General features: G+C 38.9%; 1 protein-coding gene across 4 annotated transcripts in view; it reads left to right on the top strand.

Annotated features, from left to right (window-relative positions):
• Positions 1-24,204, top strand: part of LOC124554685 (rho GTPase-activating protein 190) — a 278,320-nt gene that overhangs the window by 103,793 nt on the left and 150,323 nt on the right. For all 4 annotated transcript variants that reach the window (XM_047128306.1, XM_047128305.1, XM_047128304.1 and 1 more), the window contains exons 15-16: positions 1,730-1,908; positions 21,968-22,157. In XM_047128306.1, the coding sequence (XP_046984262.1) occupies positions 1,730-1,908; positions 21,968-22,157 (369 nt within the window). The remainder of the gene's footprint in view (positions 1-1,729; positions 1,909-21,967; positions 22,158-24,204) is intronic.

Raw genomic sequence — 24,204 nt, 5'->3', positions numbered from 1 at the left:
CCTGTCCACAGAATGTTCTATATCCTTCATTGTTCACTTCCATTTGAGCAAGAAATTCCAGAGTAAACGTTTGTTGTCATGCAGATCAGCAGGAAGCAACTCCTGAACTTGGGTGATTTTGTATGGATAGCAAAAAAAGATGTTTTGTAGGATTCCACATTCGCAGGTATGTCCAATGATCGGGCAATTCCCCATGCAATGCGTGTTCGCACACCACAGCTCGACCTCTGCTGCAGTGCTGTGGCCACATCGTAGAGAGATGGGGATCAACTGCTTCCCTCTCTGTACCAAATTACACTTCAAAAGAACCTTTTTTTCGTATCTTTTTGTATCAGTTTCTCCAGACCTGTAGCACACGTCGGACCAATGCCTTTTGTCATACTCGTGAGTGTTCAGACTTTCTGCAGGGCTACAGGTGCAGAATCACCATTCTTATAAAAAACATTTCCAGCAGCATGGTATCCTTCATGGAGACATTCGTGTGTGGCATATCGGACACAAACTGAGAAACAGCTGAGTGTCACACATCTGTTGGTGTGCATGTTCTGACGCTTACAAATTTTTTCTCTCCCATGACGTTTGCGCCATGTCAATATGCTGTTCAAATTTGACATCATTCTGAACAGTGGTTCTCTCTCTACAGTATTTTGAACCTGGAACTATAATTACAGACACCCTGTAGAATAGCTATTTACTAAAATAAATACATCTGACTTAGAAGAAGGGGGAGGAAGAGAAGAAGAATGGGCAAGAACTTCATAACCTGAAGTATTCTTCCATATTGAAATGATTATTACTCCTTTTTATGCCTTCAGGTCTAAGTCAGGTCGATAATGTAAAATTTACACCTCTGCACACATTATCAGTTTCTGCATAAAGTTATGTATGGTAGTCATCTGAATATGAAAACAATGTAATTCTGATGGTTCCCACAACAGAGTCTTGCAAATCAAGGACTGATTTTACTTGGCAAAAGGAACTTTTAAATGGCAGCTGACAAACTGAGTTATAATGTTTTATGATGATTTTAAAGAAAGGCAATGATTCAGCATGAAGTTTGTTGGAGAAGAATGTAACAGGTATATGTGCCAACTGTTAATGTTATCTCAGAAATGAAGGTTTATTTTTGTGGAGGTGGCAAAAAAGGTGGATGAACAAAAGCCATTTGAGTGCATGTCAAATTCAGAATGCCAACAGTTAGAAAATTTTCAGAGGGGAAAAGTGGAACATTATTGCAAAGCTCAGATGTAGGTAATGAGTTTAACTGTGTACACAGAGTATCCTCTTTTTTTGTTTTGTCTCAAGAAACTTGATTTTGAGAGCCTGGTGTAACCTTAGCAACATAAAACAAAATGGGATAATTTATCTCACTGGTAAATAGATCCTTTTTCACCTATGATGTCTTCCTGTTTTCCTGTGTTATACCTACATAATTCATTGCAGAGAAAATTAGAAAAAGAAAATGAGGAAACTCGGACAGCATGGTAGAATTAATAAGAATTGTGATTATAAATTAAATATAACACAGGCAGAGGAATATTTCTGTCCTTTGTTCATATGTAATAACTCATTAGTAGTAGCTAAAAGTTGTTCTGCTTTTATCATGGTAAGATTGTACTTTTTTTTCCATGCTAGTCTGTAACACCTGTTGCATTTATGTTAAAATGATAGTGCTTTGCTTATACTTTATTTGATCTGTCTTGTAAATGATGATGTTTTATTTTTCCAGTGCATTCTCAATGAACATTCCAAATTTGCCAATACAAATTCTAGCTGTTACTGATACTGGTGGGGCAAATGCATTCTTTAGTAGTGATCTGAGTCATTTACTAATAACTGAGGGAAATGCTACAGCTGATAGACTTCAGGCACATTTTATGACTTCTACATCATCATGTCAGCAGAAAAGTAAGTCTTATGAACAATACATTTTAAATAATTGAAAATCAGAACTAAAAGTAATTAAACACTTAAATTAGAATATTAACTGGAATAGGGTAGGTGAGGAAGACGAAGGGCCAGGTGTGTGAAAGGGCATCGCTCAGAGGGTTTTGACTATGGTCTCTTTAATCCTTATGGATGTGCTATTGGTAACAGAAAATATTTTGCAAAGTGTTGCACTATTTTGGGTATTTATGGAGACCTTTTCACTCCTGACGTTTGTGTTGTGGTGTATGTTTCTATTGATTTAACTAAACTTTACCAAAAAATACTAGTTTATTTTGTGAGGAAAAAATAATACAGATTTAATTAATTGGAGCTACTGAGACCCCATAAAATAGTTCCTTTGTTGTTACCATGCTGTAAGTACAATAATAATAATAATAGCACTAATAATTATTTTTGTATTTTAAAACTGATATTGTTAGGAAATTATTTTCTAGTGTGATGTCTGCAAATAAACTACAGGAAACCATTGTGTATACAGAAACTACTCCATGGTTCTGCAAGATAACTACTCTTTCATTTCCCCATCCTATACCACAAATCAATGCCTGTTGGAGTGGACCAAACAAGTGATAGTCAGAAGGGGCAAGATCGGAACTATTTGGAGGATGATCCAGTACTTCAAATTTGAGTTTGTGGAGTGTTTTAGCAGAGTGGGCAGCAGTATGCAGACAGGCATTGTCGTGCAACAACACAACACCTTTTGACTGCAATCCTTGGCATTTGTTTCGAGTTGCGGGCTTTAGCCTGGCAGTAATCATCTCCTTGTGTTCCAGTACTGGACCTTGTGCGTCCCATAAAACTGTAAGGATCAGTTTTCCTGCAGACGGTTGGGTCTTGAACTTTTTCTTGCATGGCGCATTTATATATTTCCATTCCATACTCTGCCGTTTAGTCTCCAGCTCGGAATGATGGATCCATGTTTCGTCACCAGTAATGATCCTGTCTAAGAAATTGTCCCCTTCGTTACCATAGTGATCCAAATGTTTTTCTGCAGATGTCCAAGTATGTTTGTTTATGCAACTGTGTGAGTTGTTTTGGGACCCATCTTGCACAAACTGTATGAAACTTAGTCTGTTGTGGATGATTTCGTAGGCAGAACCATGACTAATTTCCAGACGATGTGCCACATCGTCAATAGTTAATCATCTGTCTAAGAGAATCATTTCATGTGAACTCTCAACGGTTTCTTCATTTGTGGCGGTAAACGGTCATCTGGCTCCTTCATCTTGAATCACACTTGTGTGACCATTTCGGAATTTTTCAGTCCATTCGTAGACACTCCGTTGTGGCAAAACACTGTTCCCATACTGTACTGAAAGTCTTCGATTAATTTCGGCCACTGATATGCCTTCTGACCACAAAAAATACATCACTGAACGTTGCTCTTCTTTGGTGCAAATAGACAACAGAGCAGCCGTGATTAACAGCACGGCAGTGATAACTAAGCTAACGTAGCAGCGTGAAAATTGCAAAGGTATAACAACAAATAAACAAAGCATGCGTCATCAACATAAAATGACAATACTACCAAAATAAACAAAAATATAACTAAATCCGGATAATACTTGGCTTACCCTTGTATTAAACAAATAATAACTAATTTAGAATAAACACCTGAAGGGTGAGTCCTTTGACCTAAATTTATGTGATCATGGCAGCATGGTAGTTAAGTTCATTTAAACTGAATAGGAAGGTTGTAGAAATAGCTCATTACAATAGAACATCATCAAATGAACTAATGAGCACAATAATAAAAGACTTGATTGAAGCAGTCACAAAAGTGTGCAAGTCATAAGGCAAATACAAAATAATAGTTTTAATTAAAGAGAATAATCGTAGGTGGGATTACAAAATTACAGTTTATGGCAGTAGAAAAATAAAAGCTGTCATTAACTCTGCATGTCACTTTCCTCTGAAACTCTGAAAAGATTGTTATTGGCTGTAGAAGCTGCACGTGTTCGACTACATAACTTGTGTAACAGTACTGTAAAGTCACACTTAGTATAGAATGGCACGTAGGGTGGAGGTCACTGTGGGGGCAGTTATATTAACCCAGATATTTAGCTGGTGTAATGCTGTAATATGGGCAGCAGCTCTCTCCAGTATGATATCTGCTGTTCCTGTGTCATCAACTGATCAAAGGGTTTGAGCAATTTGGTGTTGTTAGCATCTTGACGAACTAAGATGACAGGATGTGTACTAAGAGAGAATTTAAATTCCAGACTGATTAACAGTAATGGTTCAATAGTGATATTCAGAGTTTCCTTCTGTCATGTGTAGAACCAGATAAAAGGTGCCTTGAATAGAAATATGCTATTGTTAAGCGATACTCGGTATGTGTGTGGCATGAAATTCTAATCATAACAGGCAAGTGAAACCAGAATAGGGTGTTGTACAGCTGATAACCATCTGATTCTTATGTGGTAGATAATTTGACCATCAGTCTGGAAAATGCTGGCTATTTATACCTGCTAATAATAAAAAAAAATCGCAAAGGAAGGTGTTGTGTATAAATTTAAATTGCCACAAATATAGTTTCAGGTGTACTGACAATCCTGTAAATCTCCAGTAGTCAAAGCTCTATGCATCTGTTGATCATGGCTGACAATTAGGTAGTCCTGCATTTGGCAAGTTATTTATTTATGAGTAAATTTCTAAGGAATATGAAAGATTTAAAGCCTATATCCTTTCAGTTCACAATTCAGACAAGGGACAAGTATCTGCAAGTGAAGAACAAGTTTGGGATAATCATGAGTCAACTTCATAGTAACACAGTTATAATACAGGGGTATAAAGCTAGAAGTTAGGGGATATATAATTAGAAGTTGGTGGTATGATTCTGTTGAAATATTCATAAGGGTACAAAGCAAGGGTTCTGGAGGAATTGAAACCACACTGACATTATTTTGTAGGTCAATCTGTATGGCTGACACTTAAGTGTGAACAGAGTTTATGTTGTAAATCATGGTTAGTAATATGTGGCAGTTATGTTACTAAATTGGTTGTATATAGCATCTGTACTATTTATTATGGCACGAAGAAGTTTGTAATGAAGTAGCAATTGGGTGGTGACTAGTCAAACTGGTATGTATGAGAGAATAAGGTGTCTTCACTATGTTCCTAGCATATGCTATTGTGTATGACAGTGGATTGTATATATTCAGCTAAGATAGACGCTTGTTGGATTTTGGCATTCTATCATGAGCTGCCTTTATATTTAGGGGTGCTAAATAAGTGCTTTAAGATTGATACCTCCATCTTCAAACCAGGATTGCGTGGTTCATGTGTGGGGGGAATAATTCTGGTAGGTGATGTAGCTGCATCTTTAATTGACCTATAATCTTGTTTACTTCTTTTATTATGTAAAAGGCTTCCGAGTTTCTGAGACTCATGAGTGTCAGAACTAGTTCGTATAACTGCTTTGAAAGTGCTCAAATTGTTTCCTCTCATCATTCCCAACAAGGTAACAAAAGCAAAACTCATGGACATAGACGGGTGCAGGAGAGTGCCAGAAACTAATGTGACAAATAATAATGCTTGGGTAATTAAAGGAGCTTGTACAAATCAGAATTAAGGGCTTGTACAGTTTCCATATCATGCTTCAGGGTATGAGCTCAAAAATTTCCTTTATGTAAGACAGTAGCTACCATCAGAAGAATGGAACTGTACTCGAAGGTGGTGGTGAATTTGCATTTGTCAAGGTGATTCCAAGTGTGATTGGTATCCAATGTCATGACCTTATTGACCACTCTAATGTCTATGCAAATGTGATAAGCCTTTTCTCCATTACTAAAGGAAGCAGTGGAAAGTGAGGTTGGAATATCAACAGTTATGGAAATGATAGATTGTTGCTCACCGTAAAGATGACAGGTTGAGTTGCAAGCAGGCACAATGAAAAGACTGTTGCACATTAAGCTTTTGGCCAAAGCCTTTATCAGAAAAGAAAAAAACACACATGCATTCACACAAGCAAGCACCTCTCTCTCTCTCTCTCTCTCTTTCTCTCTCTCTCTCTCACACACACACCACACACACACACACACACACACATGACTGCCCTCTCTGGCTGCTCAGGAGCTATTGTATTCTGGAGGTGTTAGAAGTATGGAGAAAGGTAAGTCACTGGATTGTGGTGATGCACTTCCCTCCTTCATAAATCTGCAAACTGAAGAGCAAGCTGGGGATTCCCCACTTTATCTACTCCTCTACATCACAAGAAGCTACCATGGAGTGCTTCACAAAGTTATACCGATCCTCCACAGTACTCCTTATGAATCATTGGCGACGCAGTGCACAGGCATGCCAGGGCATGTTTAGTTTCCACAAAGTGTGTTAACACTACATGTAATGCAGATATGAATCACTAATAATATTAGCACAAGAAACACATATTAACAGAATTTGAGATCTCTTCACACCTTCCTGCACTGCTAAGAAGAAATTGATTCTTAATCATCCTATACGGCAGCTGCAGTGTTTTTGCGGGACAGGCAATTTTCACTGTCACGGGCACTGCTTGCTTTTCAGTTTACAGATATATTATACCTCACCAGCGTTTCCTGTCTGTCTTTTTTTTTTTTTTTTTTTTTTTTTTTTTTTTTTTTTTTTTTTTTTTTTTTTTTTTTTTTTTTATAGAGAAAGTAACTTCACAGAGCCTGTGAAGTTATTTTAAGTTTATTGAGTGAGCGTTTATTTGCACTTGTCAAGTGGGCTCTTATGTAACTGTCAGCTGCGTCCCATACAGAAGAGCATATCCCAAGAGTAACTTGCTGTCAGGATGTATTTGAAAATGCCGGTTTCATTGTCTCCACTACCATGTTTGGAATACTTTTCACAGTTTGAGGATTATCAAATGATGATCCCAGCCACAGTTCTCCCAACATGTGAAGAGGCCCAGAACCTTCAGTTGTCTCCCCCTGCGCTCTCCAATAGAAGTAAAACACCTAGGTGTTATGTGTTATGAAACTTTAGATATTTCAACATAAGTCAAGCAGTGCATTACAGCAAATTACCGTTCTAGACATGAACACAATTAGTCCATTTCCACCAGACACATTCACTACCATCCTGGAAGATATATTGTGGATGAATGGTATGTGGCTCCACTCAGTGCAGCCCATTCTATAAGTGCCAGCAATTCCTGAATGGAAGAGATTTTTGCAGTCTACCAGTAGCACAATCAGTAGTGAGATAAGTGCAGTAACTGTCTGACCATTCATTAATTCATCACCAAGTGACTACAAAATAATTACATGGCTTTACAATACACTTTACAATACAGCAGCAAGGTGCCACATTTACTATTCCAATTCCTTTCCCACCAGAACTACATAGATCTTCGACAACATCACACTTACAAATTAAACACTTTTCAGCTGTCATTGACAGGAACGTGTTTTTGCACAGAAGCTCACTTAACAACTGCAAATAAGTAGCCTACTCATTTAATAAACTGAAAATAACTTCACTATATAAACGTGGTTAGAGAAGTTATTTTGTCTGTTCACATAAGAGAAATGGACAGGAAATGCTGGGGAGGTATAGTTTGTTCACAGAAAAGTGTGCATTGGTTGAAATGGAAGAAATTTCCTTTTCTGGAAAAACACTGCAGCTGCCATACAGGGTGAATTGGAATCAGTTTCTCCTCAAACAGTGTAGAGCAGTGAAGAGAGGCTTAGGAAGATTCTGTCCGTGTACGTTTCTTGTGTTAGTAACCATCCCCTGTGGGCATGCCTTCACATGACATGCTGTGGGGGGGTTGGTATAACTTTGTGAAGCATTTTGTATTTGCATCTTGTGATGTAGTGCAGTAGATAGAGCAGGGAATCACCTGCTTGCTCTTCAGTTTGCAGACACACAAATGTGGGAAATGCATGACCAAGTGACTTATCTTCCCTCACACTTCTGACTTCCAACCCCCTTTTCCACACTATTACATGCCCAGAATACAATTTACTCATTAATATGATTCTCCTGCAGTTAGATGTGACACACACACTTAAAATTTGTTTATAACCCACTTCATGTAACAATATACATCAATTTTACACCAATTAAAACACTAGTTTTAATAATCTGCTAATTTTCTGCCCCTTGCAACATGGAAGCTATTAGTCCCAGAGAAAAAAAAAATGAATTGGAACCATTTTGTAGGAGATTTAATGTGGTTTACTTTTGCACTTCGAAACATTTTTGGTAGATGTTCCATAAAATTTCAGACCCGCATAAATTCAGCTTCTTCTTCTTCTAATATTTTGGCTGAATACCTCCAGCCATCTTCAGAGTGAGCCAGGGTGACTAATGCTCCATCACTTGCTCCGTCCTTTTACACCCGAGGACTGTGGCTGAAGGTACACAAGGCGCCAGAGACGTTGATAGGCTACATATGCATGGAAATTAAATCTGTGGCTGTGCAGTCGTTCCACATGGTGATATTGATGTGTCATGGAGTGCTGCACCATTGTTATGTCTTTGTGATTTAATTACAGAAATTGGTGGATTCCATGACTTGTCCAAGTTGTAATTGGGCCATCCCAGCTCGACCATCTTCAATTTTGATGAAATTTGTACAGGATGTACCTGAGGGCCCTACATGAACTTAGGCAAAGTATCAGGCTCACCTGTAATTTGGTTGAGGTGCTAGAACCATTTTCATGAAGACCAATTTTACAGAGACCGAAAAGTCGCGAAGAAATCTTCAAGTTTGGCATTCCACTGTTCCTAATATAAAAGAGCTAGACCCTTGCTTCTGGGTATAGTGGTACAACTTTGTGTGCATTACACACAAATGTTGCAAGTAGAGTTCAGAAAGCAATGCATTGAGCATAATCTTAGTTCAAAGTGGGCAACAAATCATGTCACGAGAAATTTGCACCATAGTTTAATGAGGCATAAAGTAGTGGAGAAAGTACACTATGGACCTGGGCTTTTGCCAAACTACTGTCTGTCTGGGTGTTTAGTATATTACAAATTTTGGCCTGGCTTGTGTGTTAAATTACTGTGCTACCATCCTGTAAATTTGCTAAAAAACATGAATGTATCAAAATACACCCGTATTCAAAGTCATGTATCTCAAAATGGACACCTACCACATTACATTCATTAACACCATTCAACAGAGCATGTTTCATTCTATTAGAAAAACTTATTTTCATTTTGGTGTCTCTTTGGGTAAGGTGCAAAAAATTCGCCTAAACTATTGACTGTTTTGGTAATTTGGAAAATCCTTGCGTTGGTCTCAGGACTGGTAACCCCATTGCCAAGGGGCCATGCCCAATAGCCATGCAAGGTCAGCCATGGGTGGGTTTCTTTACTGCAGATTCCCAAGCCTGAAACTGGGTGTCTAGCAGGTTCCCAAGCCTTTTTTTGGGTCTCTCTTTGGTTCCCAAGCCGTCGTACAGAATTCTTCAATTGTTGAATGTTTTAAATTTTTTGCTGAAGTCCAAAACTATTGCTTCCGGCAAACTGTATTGCTGCCCTGTCATTGAAGCACCTGGGACTGGTATGACTGCAATTATCTATTGTTCTAGGATCCAGCATATGTCTCTTCTAGTAGGCCAATGAAATGATTGAGCAGCTCCATGAGGATGCATGAAATTAATCAAGGCATCTTTTTCTTCACATTGAACTTCACAGATATTTCCTATCCACCATTTTCCATCATAAACACAAGCAACATACTGGCCAGGTTGTAGTTCATTAATGGCAACATATTTAGTAGCAACTTTAGCATGTTGGTTAACATTTGCTGTAAAGGACAATGTATCATTTGATACTCTGTGAGTCTTAAGTTGCTTTTCGTCCACGAGACTCAGAGTGCCATAGACACAGGTTCACAGGTAGATGCCATGTTTCTTGACTTCCGCAAGGCGTTTGATACAGTTCCCCACAGTCGTTTAATGAACAAAGTAAGAGCATATGGACTATCGGAACAATTGTGTGATTGGATTGAAGAGTTCCTAGATAACAGAACACAGCATGTTATTCTCAATGGAGAGAAGTCTTCCGAAGTAAGAGTGATCTCAGGTGTACCGCAGGGGAGTGTCATAGGACCGTTGCTATTCACAATATACATAAATGACCTTGTGGATGACATCAGAAGTTCACTGAGGCTTTTTGCAGATGATGCTGTGGTGTATCGAGAGGTTGTAACAATGGAAAATTGTACTGAAATGCAGGAGGATCTGCAGCGAATTGACGCATGGTGCAGGGAATGGCAATTGAATCTCAATGTAGACAAGTGTAATATGCTGTGAATACATAGAAAGATAGATCCCTTATCATTTAACTACAAAATAGCAGGTCAGCAACTGGAAGCAGTTAATTCCATAAATTATCTGGGAGTACGCATTAGGAGTGATTTAAAATGGAATGATCATATCAAGTTGCACCAATTTGTTGAAATTTTAATGGTGATATTCCAACAGATGTTAAGCTTGTATTCAAATTGTGACCAACATTAGTCTCATTATCTTCGTCTGACTGATACGTAACGTCCATTTGTGAGTATTTCAGTGTATCAAATTCCTTTCTACAGGAAGGGCACATTTTTTGGCCTGGTTTAATATCGGACATGGTTATCATTTTTAGTAGGTCAGGTGTTTCTATGTTGATTGAGCGCAAGCTTTTTCGTGCAGTGTGGTTTTTCTTGCCAAATGGGTTGCAGCATGATCTTTGCAAAAATTCAAATCTTTTTAGTAGTATAGCTCCATGATGGAAGCACAGTTGAGTATTTTCAGTAGACTGTAAACCACACCATCTAGTAAGTAATTTTTGTTCTTCTAAGGAATGTTGCTTTACAGCTTTCAGTCCTTTTAAGGCACTGTATGTCATTAAATGGCATGGGGAATCAGTATTTCCAAAACTGCATACATTAAATTGATCTTGTTCTTCCAGTTTAGCAACAACTTGATATGCTTCAGACACTAAAAGGAAATTCTCAAGTCCTAAATAAAGAAATGAAATAAAATTAATAAGCATTCAGATTCCCAAAAATTATGTAGCAGTCTCTAGTACAGTTAAATGGTTAAATTTAGCAATGAACCTGTCACAAACAGGTTTAAAATCACTTAATAAACAGCAAAATGAATATTTAAACAATGAAGACATAATCAACAAAATACCAAGTTTTAGGCGACATTTTTGCACCTTACCCAAAGGGACACCAAAATGAAAATAAGTTTTCTAGTAGAATGAAATGTGCTCTGTTGAATGGTGTTAATGAGTGTAATGTGGTATGTGTCCATTTTGAGATACATGACTTTGAACATGGGTATATTTTGATACATTCATGTTTTTTAGCAAATTTACAGGATGGTAGCACAGTAATTTAACACACAAGCCAGGCCAAAATTTGTGATATACTAAACACCCAGACAGACAGTAGTTTGGCAAAATACCAGGTCCATAGTGTACTTTCTCCACTACTTTATGCCTCATTAAACTATGGTGCAATATTTCTCGTGACATGGTTTGTTGCCCACTTTGAACTAAGATTATGCTCAATGCATTGCTTTCTGAACTCTACTTGCAACATTTGTGTGTAAAGCACACAAAGTTGTACCACTATACCCAGAAGCAAGAGTCTAGCTCTTTTACGTTAGGAACAGTGGAATGACAAACTTAGCAATTTCTTCATGACTTTTCGGTCTCTGTAAAAGTGGTCTTCATGAAAATGGTTCTAGCACCTCAACCAAATTACAGGTGAACCTGAAACTGTGCATAAGTTCATGTAGGGCCCTCAGGTACATCCTGTACAAATTTCATCAAAATTGAAGATGGTTGGCTCGTAGCCCTAGGACACTTCATGTGGAATTACCCAATTAAATCACAAAGACTTTGTGAGAGTGCAGCTCTCCGTGACACATCAATATCACCATGTGGAACGACTTTGTAGCCATAGATTTAATTTCCATGCATATGCGGCTTATCAACGTCTCTGGCGCCTTGTGTATCTTTGGCCGCGTACACAATGGGTCGGTCCTTGAGTGTAAAAGAATTGAGCAAGTGCTGGACCGTTAGTCACCTTGGCTCACTCTGAAGAGGGCTGGAAGGTATTTAGCTGAGATATTAAAAGAAGAAGAAGCTGAATTTTTGCAGCTAAATGCCCGAAATTTTAAGGAACAGTCTTCACGCCGCAATAATGTGAAGGTGCACATTTTTGCTAGAAGTCACGGTTTTCAAGTTATGAAAGAAAAACGTAAAAAAGTGACCTTTAAATGCCCCACCTCAATGCTCACCCCCAGTTCAGGATTTTTAGTATTGTTTTCGTGGTACTTCCTGCTACAACTGTACAAAAATTTGTAACTACTCAGTTTTCCCCCCTAATTTTGCTTCATTGACTGAATTATAAGAGAGGGACAGTACATCAGACAGTAAAACCTCCCTGCTGTATCAGTTGCCATTGAGAGTGTCTTCAATACTTAAAAGTGGAAACAGCTTCTTACATCCAACAGTGTTACAAATCTAACAGTATTAAGACTGTCCCCTGTGCTACTTAGCAATTTAAGGTGCCAGCTTGCAATCACTGTAAGATGAAGTGAGACTTGGAAGTTCATATGTTCAATTGGTGTAGCCTGCGTAAGACAGAGCCAGTATATCAATGCAGACAGGTCCAAACTTATTGCACTGCCACAGTGTTAAAACAACACTCAAGATGTAGTTTCACCATCCAATACAGCTGTATAAATAATATAGTGGCCATTACATACTCTGGTAACTTTGCATTTCCCATTACCCTGTTGTCACTGCATATGACCACTTTTCTATTCACTGGTTCCACACATCCATCACTATCATTGCAGCATGCCCTGTGGGAGTGCAATATGTTATGTATGACCAACTCATTGCCAGAGACCAATTGTTCAATCCTATTTGAACCCTAGCAGATGCTTATATTGCCCAAGTTAATGTTAGTGATGCATTCTAGCACTTCCTTTATGGTTTCTATTTTTTTGATGGATCTTCACTGCCTGAGCTTGGCTAAACACGGACCCCTTGGATAATACAAGTGATGGCATTATTCGGACTATATGTGCCACTTTTGTGTAATCTTAGCCACTTACCACTGATATCCTGTTTACATATCTTCAGAGTTGGGATCCATTAGGGCTACTATTGTGAGATGTTGTAATTTTCACAATTATTGAACTGTGTGAAATAAAATCATCGTAACTTCTGAATGGTTTGTGTTAGGGCATTGAAACTGCGTGGTTGGCTGCGGGGCATGATGGGAATTAGTATGAACTGTACAATTTGCTTTAGGGAGTAAACCCACTTTCATTTGGATGGGTTCATCAATAAGCAATGTTGGCACCTTTGGGGGACTGAGAATCCGCATTTCGCAATCGAGAAGTCTCTTCACCCTCAGCAGGTAACTGTGTGGTGTGCAATGTCCAGACATGGAATAATCAGTGTGATATTTCGTGAAGGCGCAGTGACTGCCGAACAGTATGTGAAGGTTTTGGAAGATGATTTCATCCCCATTATCCGAAGTGACCCTGATTTCGACAAGATATGGTTCATGCAAGACGAAGCTCAGCCCCATCAAAGCAGGAGAGTGTTTGATGTCCTGGAGGAGCACTTTGGGGACTGCATTCTGGCTCTGGGGTACCCAGAGGCCACTGGCATGGGCCTCAATTGGTCGCCATATTCTCCAGATCAGAACACATGTGACTCCTTTTTGTGGGGCTATATTAAAGGAAAAGGTGTACAACAATAATCCTAAAACTATTGCTGAGCTGAAAACCGCCATTCAGGCGGCCAACATCAGCGTTGATATTCTGGCACTTCAGCGGGTCGCGCAAAATTTCGCTATTCATCTGTGCCACATCACCACCAATGATGGCAGGCATATCGGACAGGTCATAACCTAAATCCGAATATCTGTAGTGACATTTACATGTTGAATAAAGTGTGTGGGCACTGTGGTTTGTAAGTAATTTAAGTTTTGTCTTCAAATAGTTCAATAATTGTCACCCTGTATATGTATACAAAGTGTAATTTTTTAATAATTATCAGAAATCAAAGTGGGAAACTTTTTCTGTAATTATTTTGTTTTGGTTGCTGTGACCATTATCACCTTAATTTTTATATGTTTATTTTCTTGTGTTTCTTATATTTCTCTTGCTTTGATTTCTTTTTGTGAGTAATTGCTCACTTGTGCATTCTTTATGAAATGGACATATTTAACAAAAGGTAGTTTAACATTATTTTAAGAACTGTTCTACAAACTGTTTCATGAGATTAGTAGAAAACACAGTAAACTTAACTCATGGCAACCACAAGCTTCAGTCACAATTCATGCAGAGCACCATAAATATGAAGGTTTAAGAAAATGAAGAAACAATCACATGCTAGACATTCTCCATGTGGATTTCTTCCCTGTTTCTATTTCCTCTTGAAAAAGCTAGTAGTTGCTGTACACGTCACCTCAGTAAAACAATGAAAAAGTAGAAGGTATAAGCAACAGAATAAAAATAATTAACCTACGGGGGCATAGAACCACAAAGATATGTTTTTTAAAAAAAAGATCTATCGTGCAGTATCTGTGCTGCTTCATTGCAGTGTGAAGAGTGTCACTAGGTTGTTACATTGTAGACCAGTCCACTACCACTAGAGATTTAGTTAAAAGGTAATATTGTTTGTGAAAACAAGCTTTGTAAGCTCTTTGTCTGAAGCTCATTGCATTAGCTTACTATATTCATTGTATTATCGTATCAGCCTGCTCTGCTTGGCAAATACTGGTAGAGGTTTGTTTCCTCATTTTACAGCATACAGTGCTGCAGATTTAGTGTCTCAGTTGCAGCCAGCTTATATATAGCTGCCATGAGCTGTAAGTGCGGACTGACTAATTTTTCCAATTATTGTGACAAAATAACATTTTGTCTCTGTCAAATAACAAATGGTGATGTTTTATTGAACGAGTCAGTCATAATTAATTATTCTTTGTAATGATTGTATGTATGTTAACTTTTGTAAAGTAAAGTTTGGGAATGTGGTGTGGCTCAAAGACGTGCTATAAATAGTCATCTTCTACAGCCCTTCCCCCTACTTTCCACCCGCCCTCCACAGCTCCCCCACTCTCTCCTCCCTACCCTTGCTTCACATTATACTATACAATCTTACTTAAACAGTGCATCACAAAAATAAAAACTGATTAACTGAAGAGTCACAAAACATGCAGATAAAATCATTTTGAGAACCATTCTAATATTTTCTGCTCATCTACTACAAAACCGCTATTATTCTCCAGCTACAATTGGCATCGTGGAAGAACTTTTCTATATTTTTTTTATACCCTCAGCATAAAATTCTTCCACATATTGTCTCAGTTTCTCTAAAACTGAAGTTTTCAATGCTTCACTGTTTTCTAGATGCCAAAAGGGAAGGTGTTTTGTTTCCTGAAATATAAGAAGAGGTCTGAAAGTGGGTAGGGATGTAGGGGGTATCATCTTAAAAAAATTGTTCTTATGTTCAACATTGTCTGAAGTTTGCTGCAGGCGGAAGAATTTAGGAAAATTGTTTGAATTGGGAGTTCCAGATCTCTGCTTTCCACATTGTTGTTTGTAAATGGCATTGTGCAGTTACAGGTGTTTGATGGTACACTCAGTTACCTGCAGACACATTTTACCATTTGAATTGGAAAATTAAGTCACTGCTTAAGGTTCCCCTGTGATTATACTGTTTATTTTTGCAGCACTGGCACACAAAGACAAAGTGAAAATACCAGGACATATGTCTTCTCCCAGACAGTGAATTTGTGCATACTACTGCGACAACTGATCACTGTAGACAGTTTTAGTTGGACAGATGAATTCTGACATTTCATATGTGCCTAGTATGTGTTGCTGATTGCTCAGGGCCAAGCAAGTAAAACTGTCTTGTAATGTCCCTTTTTCATCATCTATGATTTAGAAGTGGATGTATACCGATTTCATATTTAGCTACAATCTTGAGTTTCCTCTCTAAATATTGTTGTTTTTTGCAGAGCATAATTAGGAATTAACCTTGTGTATTGACACTGCCATGTAGACTCTTGGTGTTTTCTTTGTCATATTTAGGGCTGATTATACACTCCTGGAAATTGAAATAAGAACACCGTGAATTCATTGTCCCAGGAAGGGGAAACTTTATTGACACATTCCTGGGGTCAGATACATCACATGATCACACTGACAGAACCACAGGCATATAGACACAGGCAACAGAGCATGCACAATGTTGGCACTAGTACAGTGTATATCCACCTTTCGCAGCAATGCAGGCTGCTATTCTCCCATGGAGACGATCGTAGAGATGCTGGATGTAGTCCTGTGGAACGGCTTGCCATGCCATTTCCACCTGGCGCCTCAGTTGGACCAGCGTTCGTGCTGGACGTGCAGACCGCACGAGACGACGCTTCATCCAGTCCCAAACATGCTCAATGGGGGACAGATCCGGAGATCTTGCTGGCCAGGGTAGTTGACTTACACCTTCTAGAGCACGTTGGGTGGCACGGGATACATGCGGACGTGCATTGTCCTGTTGGAACAGCAAGTTCCCTTGCCGGTCTAGGAATGGTAGAACGATGGGTTCGATGACGGTTTGGATGTACCGTGCACTATTCAGTGTCCCCTCGACGATCACCAGTGGTGTACAGCCAGTGTAGGAGATCGCTCCCCACACCATGATGCCGGGTGTTGGCCCTGTGTGCCTCGGTCGTATGCAGTCCTGATTGTGGCGCTCACCTGCACGGCGCCAAACACGCATACGACCATCATTGGCACCAAGGCAGAAGCGACTCTCATCGCTGAAGACGACACGTCTCCATTCGTCCCTCCATTTACGCCTGTCGCGACACCACTGGAGGCGGGCTGCACGATGTTGGGGCGTGAGCGGAAGACGGCCTAACGGTGTGCGGGACCGTAGCCCAGCTTCATGGAGACGGTTGCGAATGGTCCTCGCCGATACCCCAGGAGCAACAGTGTCCCTAATTTGCTGGGAAGTGGCGGTGCGGTCCCCTACGGCACTGCGTAGGATCCTACGGTCTTGGCGTGCATCCGTGCGTCGCTGCGGTCCGGTCCCAGGTCGACGGGCACGTGCACCTTCCGCCGACCACTGGCGACAACATCGATGTACTGTGGAGACCTCACGCCCCACGTGTTGAGCAATTCGGCGGTACGTCCACCCGGCCTCCCGCATGCCCACTATACGCCCTCGCTCAAAGTCCGTCAACTGCACATACGGTTCACGTCCACGCTGTCGCGGCATGCTACCAGTGTTAAAGACTGCGATGGAGCTCCGTATGCCACGGCAAACTGGCTGACACTGACGGCGGCGGTGGACAAATGCTGCGCAGCTAGCGCCATTCGACGGCCAACACCGCGGTTCCTGGTGTGTCCGCTGTGCCGTGCGTGTGATCATTGCTTGTACAGCCCTCTCGCAGTGTCCGGAGCAAGTATGGTGGGTCTGACACACCGGTGTCAATGTGTTCTTTTTTCCATTTCCAGGAGTGTATAATCATCACTGACTGGAGATCAGTTTTGATCTTAGTTCAGAAAAGGAACCCAGTTCACACACTCGCTGTGTTCTGTAACACTAAATTTATAACAACTAAATGAGGCCTGGTGTTGATTTGAATTACTGTTAGATGCTCTTGGCAACACCACTAAATCAGCTGTTGACATGGTTATCGCACTTCAACTGCATATAATAATCATAGATACACAGTGAATAAAACGTTCTCGGTTTTCAAGCCACATCAATTTGAAGAAAATCCTTGAGCTTTCGATGACCATCTCTGCCCTTGTCGTCAGGAATTCACTGACTGCTGGGGCTGCTACGGTTTCTCGCTTATATAGGCATGATGACATCATCAGCAGCCAATCAGATAGACCCAATGTGGCACACGCGCATAAGTCAACCCGGGCAGAAAGTGGGGCTATTGCCTGTGGCAGTACCAGTGATATAGGTGCGCCAGGGGCAGGCGCGACGTTTGAAACTGCCGCTCCTGCGCCACGCATCTGTCTTTGCTTTCTTTTGATGTCCAACGCCCACCCTCATGCCCTGCTGAGTGTTTACCCCTGTTCTTTGTTGAAAATGTTGTTGTTTAAATGAATCTCGGCTGCTTCCTTTATAACGGAGCCCCAATATGTAGATGCATGAGCCAACACTTCTGTATTGTCGATCTATATTTTGTGTCCGTTTTATAGGCATTGCTGCGCTCTGGCTGATGTGTCAAACTCCCTTTGTTTTATATGGCTCTTGTGCTCAGTACAACGCTCTGCAACCATGTGAATTGTTTGTCTGATATACGTGCTGCCACATTCACGGGGTACACCATACACGCTGGACACTCGAAGAGCAATGTCGTCTTTAACAGGGGACAACATATCTCGTATCTTGGGGGCGGGCCAGAACACTGGTCTTAGCCCATGTTTCTGCAGCAGACGTCCTAACTTACTGCTAGTTGCTCCTCAGTATGGCAGGAATGCAGTAGGTATGGCCTCTTCTACTGATTCACCAGGTTCTTTCATCGGCGGCCATTGAAAGCATTTGCTGTGTCTCTTTTGCTGTATCCATTTTCCACAAAAACACATTTTAAGTTCAGCAATTCAGATTGTAGGGGGTCATTCGTCAGAGATAATCTTGGCTCTATGAACCAACGTGTTCAGGACTGCTTTCTTGTGTACAGGGTGGTGGAAACTATTGGCGTTCAAGTACTGATCAGTGTGCGTTGGTTTCCAGTTCACTGAATGACCAAGCTGGCCTCCTGCCTTCCGCTCAACCAAACCATCCAAGAATAGTAGCTTGCCATGCTTCTCCATCTGGACAGTAAATTTAATGTTGCGATGAATATTATGAGATGACGGACAGCACAGTCATGGGATCACCAGTGTCTCCAGCAGTCGCAAATTTCTTCATGGAGCACTTTGAGGAGCAGGCTCTGCAAACTGTGATATTATGGGCATCTTGCTTTCTACGATACGTTGATGACACCTTCCTGATTTGGCCTCATGGTGAAGATACACTACAGCAGTTAGTCGATCACATGAATGGTGTCCATCCCAACATTAAATTTACTCTCAAGATGGAGATGCACAAGAAGCCACCATTCTTGGATGTATGCTGTCGTGAAAGACTCTGAGGACACACAGATACACAGTGAGAAACTTTTCCACAGCCCAAAAACATTAAAATAATCAGATATATTTGTAAAGTAAACAAAAAGAAACAAAATAATTTTGAGTGATTAACAATATAATTTTCAGTGATGGAACACAGCACGCTGCTCAGCACAGTGGCTCCAAAACCCTAGGGAAACAGTTGTGTGATTTCAGAATATAGTGTTGTCATAATTATTTTTATAACCCATACCGTAAAGAATAAATCATTTGGCAGCTGGTAGTTCACAGCCACCTACGTGGAACAATCAATTTAACTGCCAATACAAACTGTGTTCTGGGTTTCAGAAATTTGCTGAGCATGATGAAAACTTACAAATTACAGATTGTTGGCAATGAATGTAGACAACTTTCTGTGCGGACGAAAATTTGAGTAGTTTGCCAGGTTAAGGACACTAAAGAAACTATTGATGCAGAAAGTGGTAGAGGTAGACTTTTGAATTGTGTGCTTAGGTAGAGCTGACATCAACCTTAAGGTTCTAAACTACCATAGTGATTTATTGGGCATAGTTCTGTTTGAGGTGGTGTATCCTTAACTTTGAGCAGACTTATCCATCCAGTTTAACTTTGACTCAAAACCACAATGCATTTTGCACTTTAAGAAACATTTCCAGATGCAAAAGAAGTAATAAGTAGGAAAAAAAAAATCTTAGGACCGACTTGGAATTGAACCCCTGTCCTTTGTTACTACAGTCTGACATGTAACCACTCAGCCACCAAGAGACAACTTCCGTAAGGAATTAGTTGATAAACAAAATTTTGGTAATTGATTTATTTGTGCTTACTATTTCTGTTCATCAATGCGCGTGCGGTTGTCACAGCAATTTAAGCACATGTTCAGTGTTTAGAGACTTAATGTTGGTTGTGTAATTATTGCTATTCAAGCCTGAAAAAGATTTTAGTTAGAGATGTTTGATGATGAGCTGTCTTCCCAACATTGAGTCATAGCCTGATGTTACTACTTATTTTCAGTCTTGCTTCAGCTTCTTAATGTTGCTTTAGATAGTTCTCGTAATCCATTGTGTGACTATTCTCCAAAGGGAAAATATTACCATGTAGAAAGAAAAGAATTTTTGTTACCTCATTTGATACGAATCAATAGTACAGTTGTATTGGGAACAGAGCTGAATAAAAAATAGCATCCAGTCATTCATCTTTTCAAACATATGCACAGTTTCATATACTGTACAAGGTAATAGCTAGGTACTTACGGTTTTTTCCTCTTCCTGTAATTTAGAATTTTACTAACTGAGGTTTTTATAAGTGTGAATCTGGTTGGTGCAGCAGATTATGTAAATGACATTATACTTCACAAACACACATAATTTCCCTTTTATTTGTTTGATCTTAAGATTTTGTACAAGTGAATGTTGTGCCGAGATTATTGGTAATTTCTTGAGTTGTTTGCTGAGTCATTACTCTGTATTTTCAATTACTATGTACCAGACAAGAAATTGGCCTCAGTATTTAGTCATTGTTATATATCCTACAGAATTTTTATCTTCTACATAAAAAAATAGTCTGTTGTTTGTCTATGTGTTTTTAATATACATTCTTGAATAATTTATTGTAATATGTTTCTGCAGACATCACACTTTTAAATTCTAAATGATAATGCTGTCATTGAAAGCAAGGCAGTAGAAAGTCTTGATCAGCTAAATGAAATGCAGACTTACCACTTTGAACTGATATGATTATTCAGCAAATCTGAAAGTAGCTAATAGTGCTCTGATTTAAAATGAGAGCAGAAGATAATCCTCCACATTTCACTTCTGAAACTATAGCCATGAAAAACTGAAGAATTGTATGAATATTTTGTTGTCTGCATGAGCACATGGCAAGAAATGGAGGCTATTGATAAATCTAGAGCAGCTACGTAGTTATTTCAGGACCAGTTAGCAATAAATTATCTTCAGATCTCTTTTACTAAGAATTTCTCTCCACCTTCCCAACAGAATCGTACATTTGAAACCTAATGCTTGAATTATCTGTCTCTTTATATGTGTTTTTATTGGCTATTTGATCATTGCACTTGAGTGATGTGTCTGTTTGTATTGTGTAAATTTTACTAACTCTGTTACATTCTGTTCTTTTGTCAATTTTTTTTTAAAAAAAAACTTCTGTTAATATACAATTTGTTGTGCATGTTTTAACCCAGAGTAGTTTAATGATCTCATTTTTTTATCACATTATCATTATTATACTCGTGTAAATCAAGTGTCATCTTTATTTTAAAATTAAGATTTTTTAAAACATTCTTTGATATTAAACTACAATACACCAGTCATAACAATATTGTGTGCCATTGAGATGTAGAAATTATGCACTGAAAGATCTCATCAGCTAAGTAGTTAAATAATGGCAAAACGTTAATGTATTGCTAGTATTAGATTATTTTTATCCCCACATTATGTAATATTGTTTACCATGTTGTAGTATCAGCCTCAGTATGCATTTTCACTTATTCCGCACACATATTGTTAAAATCTGTGTTTCATTTCTCAAGTGGTGCACTATGAATTCATTAATTTCTGTAATGTTCGCACGTATTTTACTTTGGGAACCTGATGTGGACAAAGTGTTCAATTTTCAGGTGGCTTCTTGCACCAAATATAGAATCTTTATATTTCTGTACTTCACATTCAAATTGCCCGTGTTACTAATAGGACAGTTTTTATGTAAGAAAATTCCAAATGTTCAGTGAATCGTGTTTTATGAATAATTTGAGCTCTTAATTTTTCTATGTCTAATCATTACACAGTCTCACAAAAAGAGTTCGTGGTTTACCTGTAGCTGTTCAAGTTCTTAATACAAATTGTATAAGCAGGGTGCTCCTTTCATATATCATCTTCCAGCTGCCTTTTACACACCATTCTTCAAGGAAGTTTGGGAGAAGAAACCTGAAATAGAGCAAGCATTCCACATGGAAGAGCCGGTCAATTTGAATGACTGCAGTGAGGGCACATTGGACCACCAGTCGCGTCATCCACTTCCTCCTCCACGGCATGAGAGTTACCTTATCAAGACCGTTGAATCAAATGAAGGGTGAGAAATGTCATTAGTATAGATAAAATCAAGAGAATACTGGGAAGGAGGTTATTGATATTTCAGAATGGAATATAATTTACTTGTGTTACGTAATACGTTTTCACATGTGCTTATGTTGAATAAGGAAATTTTTAATGACTGTGATTCCCTGCACCCTCCACCATTCCCCTTCATCGCTTCTAGATCATACTTTCTTTATATTTAGACCTTGCTGATGTTACGCCTTGAGCTTATCACTTATTCAGTGACAGCATAACTGAAATATCTTGATGCTCTCAAAACATATTTAGTTGTGAGGATAGAGTGTCATATGATACAGTTTCATTGGAAAAAAATACATGATAATTCATCTCTGTGAGCAGAATCTGTTTGGAGTTCTTTTGCTGGAGATTTATCTGATATACTTCAGAAACATGATTTGCTTCTGTTACTGAGATAACTAAGTATACAAAAATGATGAGATATCCACAATCAATGGTCATAAGATTTACAAAAATTTGATTAACAAGACAACAGTGGATGGCAATTGGTAGCTGAGAGCTAACAGATAAACTATCTTGAGACAGGTTATACTGTAATGCAACAGTAACTCACTGAAGGCTGGCCTGTGCCATACAAAAGGAGTGAAGTTTTCAAAGAAAGGAAAAGGCACCTCATTTTTCGTAATGCAATGGTGTTGGAACCACTGATGTATAGATTGGTTGATTGCTGGAAACTCTACACTGGTTTGGTGTCCCTACTCCAAAGTTCTGTTTCAGTAATTATTAACTTCTGTTTCTCCATAGAATTCATTAATTATTTTACTGTATACTACTAACTGTTGCAGTACCTGTAGTTAACACCAGGGCTGACATAAAATCTGCATGGAAAGTGCATTTCTTGATAAACTCCTGTTATGCCTTGTACAAGAATTGATTCCTTTGAATGTAACATTGCATTAGAACATTTCTGTGTTCTGTGATAAAGCCAACTTTTTTCACTCCTCCATCTCCTTCTCTCTCATTTTTTTATACTAAAATTTTCAATAGTGTTAGTGATCATAACACCAACTTTTAAATGCATTTAACATCATTTAAATGTTAATGCAATCATCATTTTCTTATTCCTATTGCAATCCATTCCTTCCAGATGATTCTGGTGGTGTACTGTACCAGTCTTGTTGGTAGCTGTATTTGTTTGCTTACAGAAAACATTTTATATCCCTTTGTTATGTATGAAATGCATGCCCATGAAATTTTGTCTGTAACATTTTTGGCAACTGATTTAGCGTTTTGAACACTTCAGATTTTGCTCATTTTGTACTGAGCTGTATAATATGATTTCTATGTGTATGTTGACAAAGTTACAAGTACATGTGTATTAAAAGAAGTAAACAGAGGACCACCAGAAGACATATAACATTTTGTAGTTAGTTGCAGTTCAGATTTACTGTAGCGTATCATTGACGAGGTAAATTTAGAGAATACCTGAAACATAGTCTACTGCAAACCTGCTACATGTTGCTTTCTTCATTTCACTACAATTATCATCTAAAAGCATACTGTCAGACTGATATTTTCCAGTTATGTTTTCTTTTATCATCTCCATTGTACATTCATCAGTACATTCCTATATTCTTTGGAAATATTTCGTATAGGCTGTGTTGGACAACTGTTACATAAGAAAGTTAAAAAATTGCATTATAAAATACTCAACTGTACCACTATTTATTTATTTATTTTTTGCTGAAGTCAATCGATTTTGCGCCAACATCAGACCATCTTCTGTCCTCAAAAGCAACTCAGCTATGCCTAATCACAACTGCAATACCAATTGTAACTTACAGACTGCTCCATTACTATTATTAACTGTCCGTGCACATCCTTTATGTCCAGTCAAGTCAACATCAAGATAATTTTGTTCACCTTGTTATCATGTTTTGAGCTGACAAAGCAGGGTACACACAACCATCTCTGATACTGACTGGACATAAAGGTTATGCATCGACACTTAATAATAGTAGTTGAACAGTCTATAAGTTGCAGTTGGTATTGCAACTGTGAGA

This window comes from Schistocerca americana, chromosome X (genome assembly GCF_021461395.2).
Source record: "Schistocerca americana isolate TAMUIC-IGC-003095 chromosome X, iqSchAmer2.1, whole genome shotgun sequence".
NCBI classification, from domain to species: domain Eukaryota; kingdom Metazoa; phylum Arthropoda; class Insecta; order Orthoptera; family Acrididae; genus Schistocerca; species Schistocerca americana.
The sequence above is the reverse complement of the archived record's forward strand: the minus strand, read 5'-3'. Positions and strand labels throughout refer to the sequence as shown.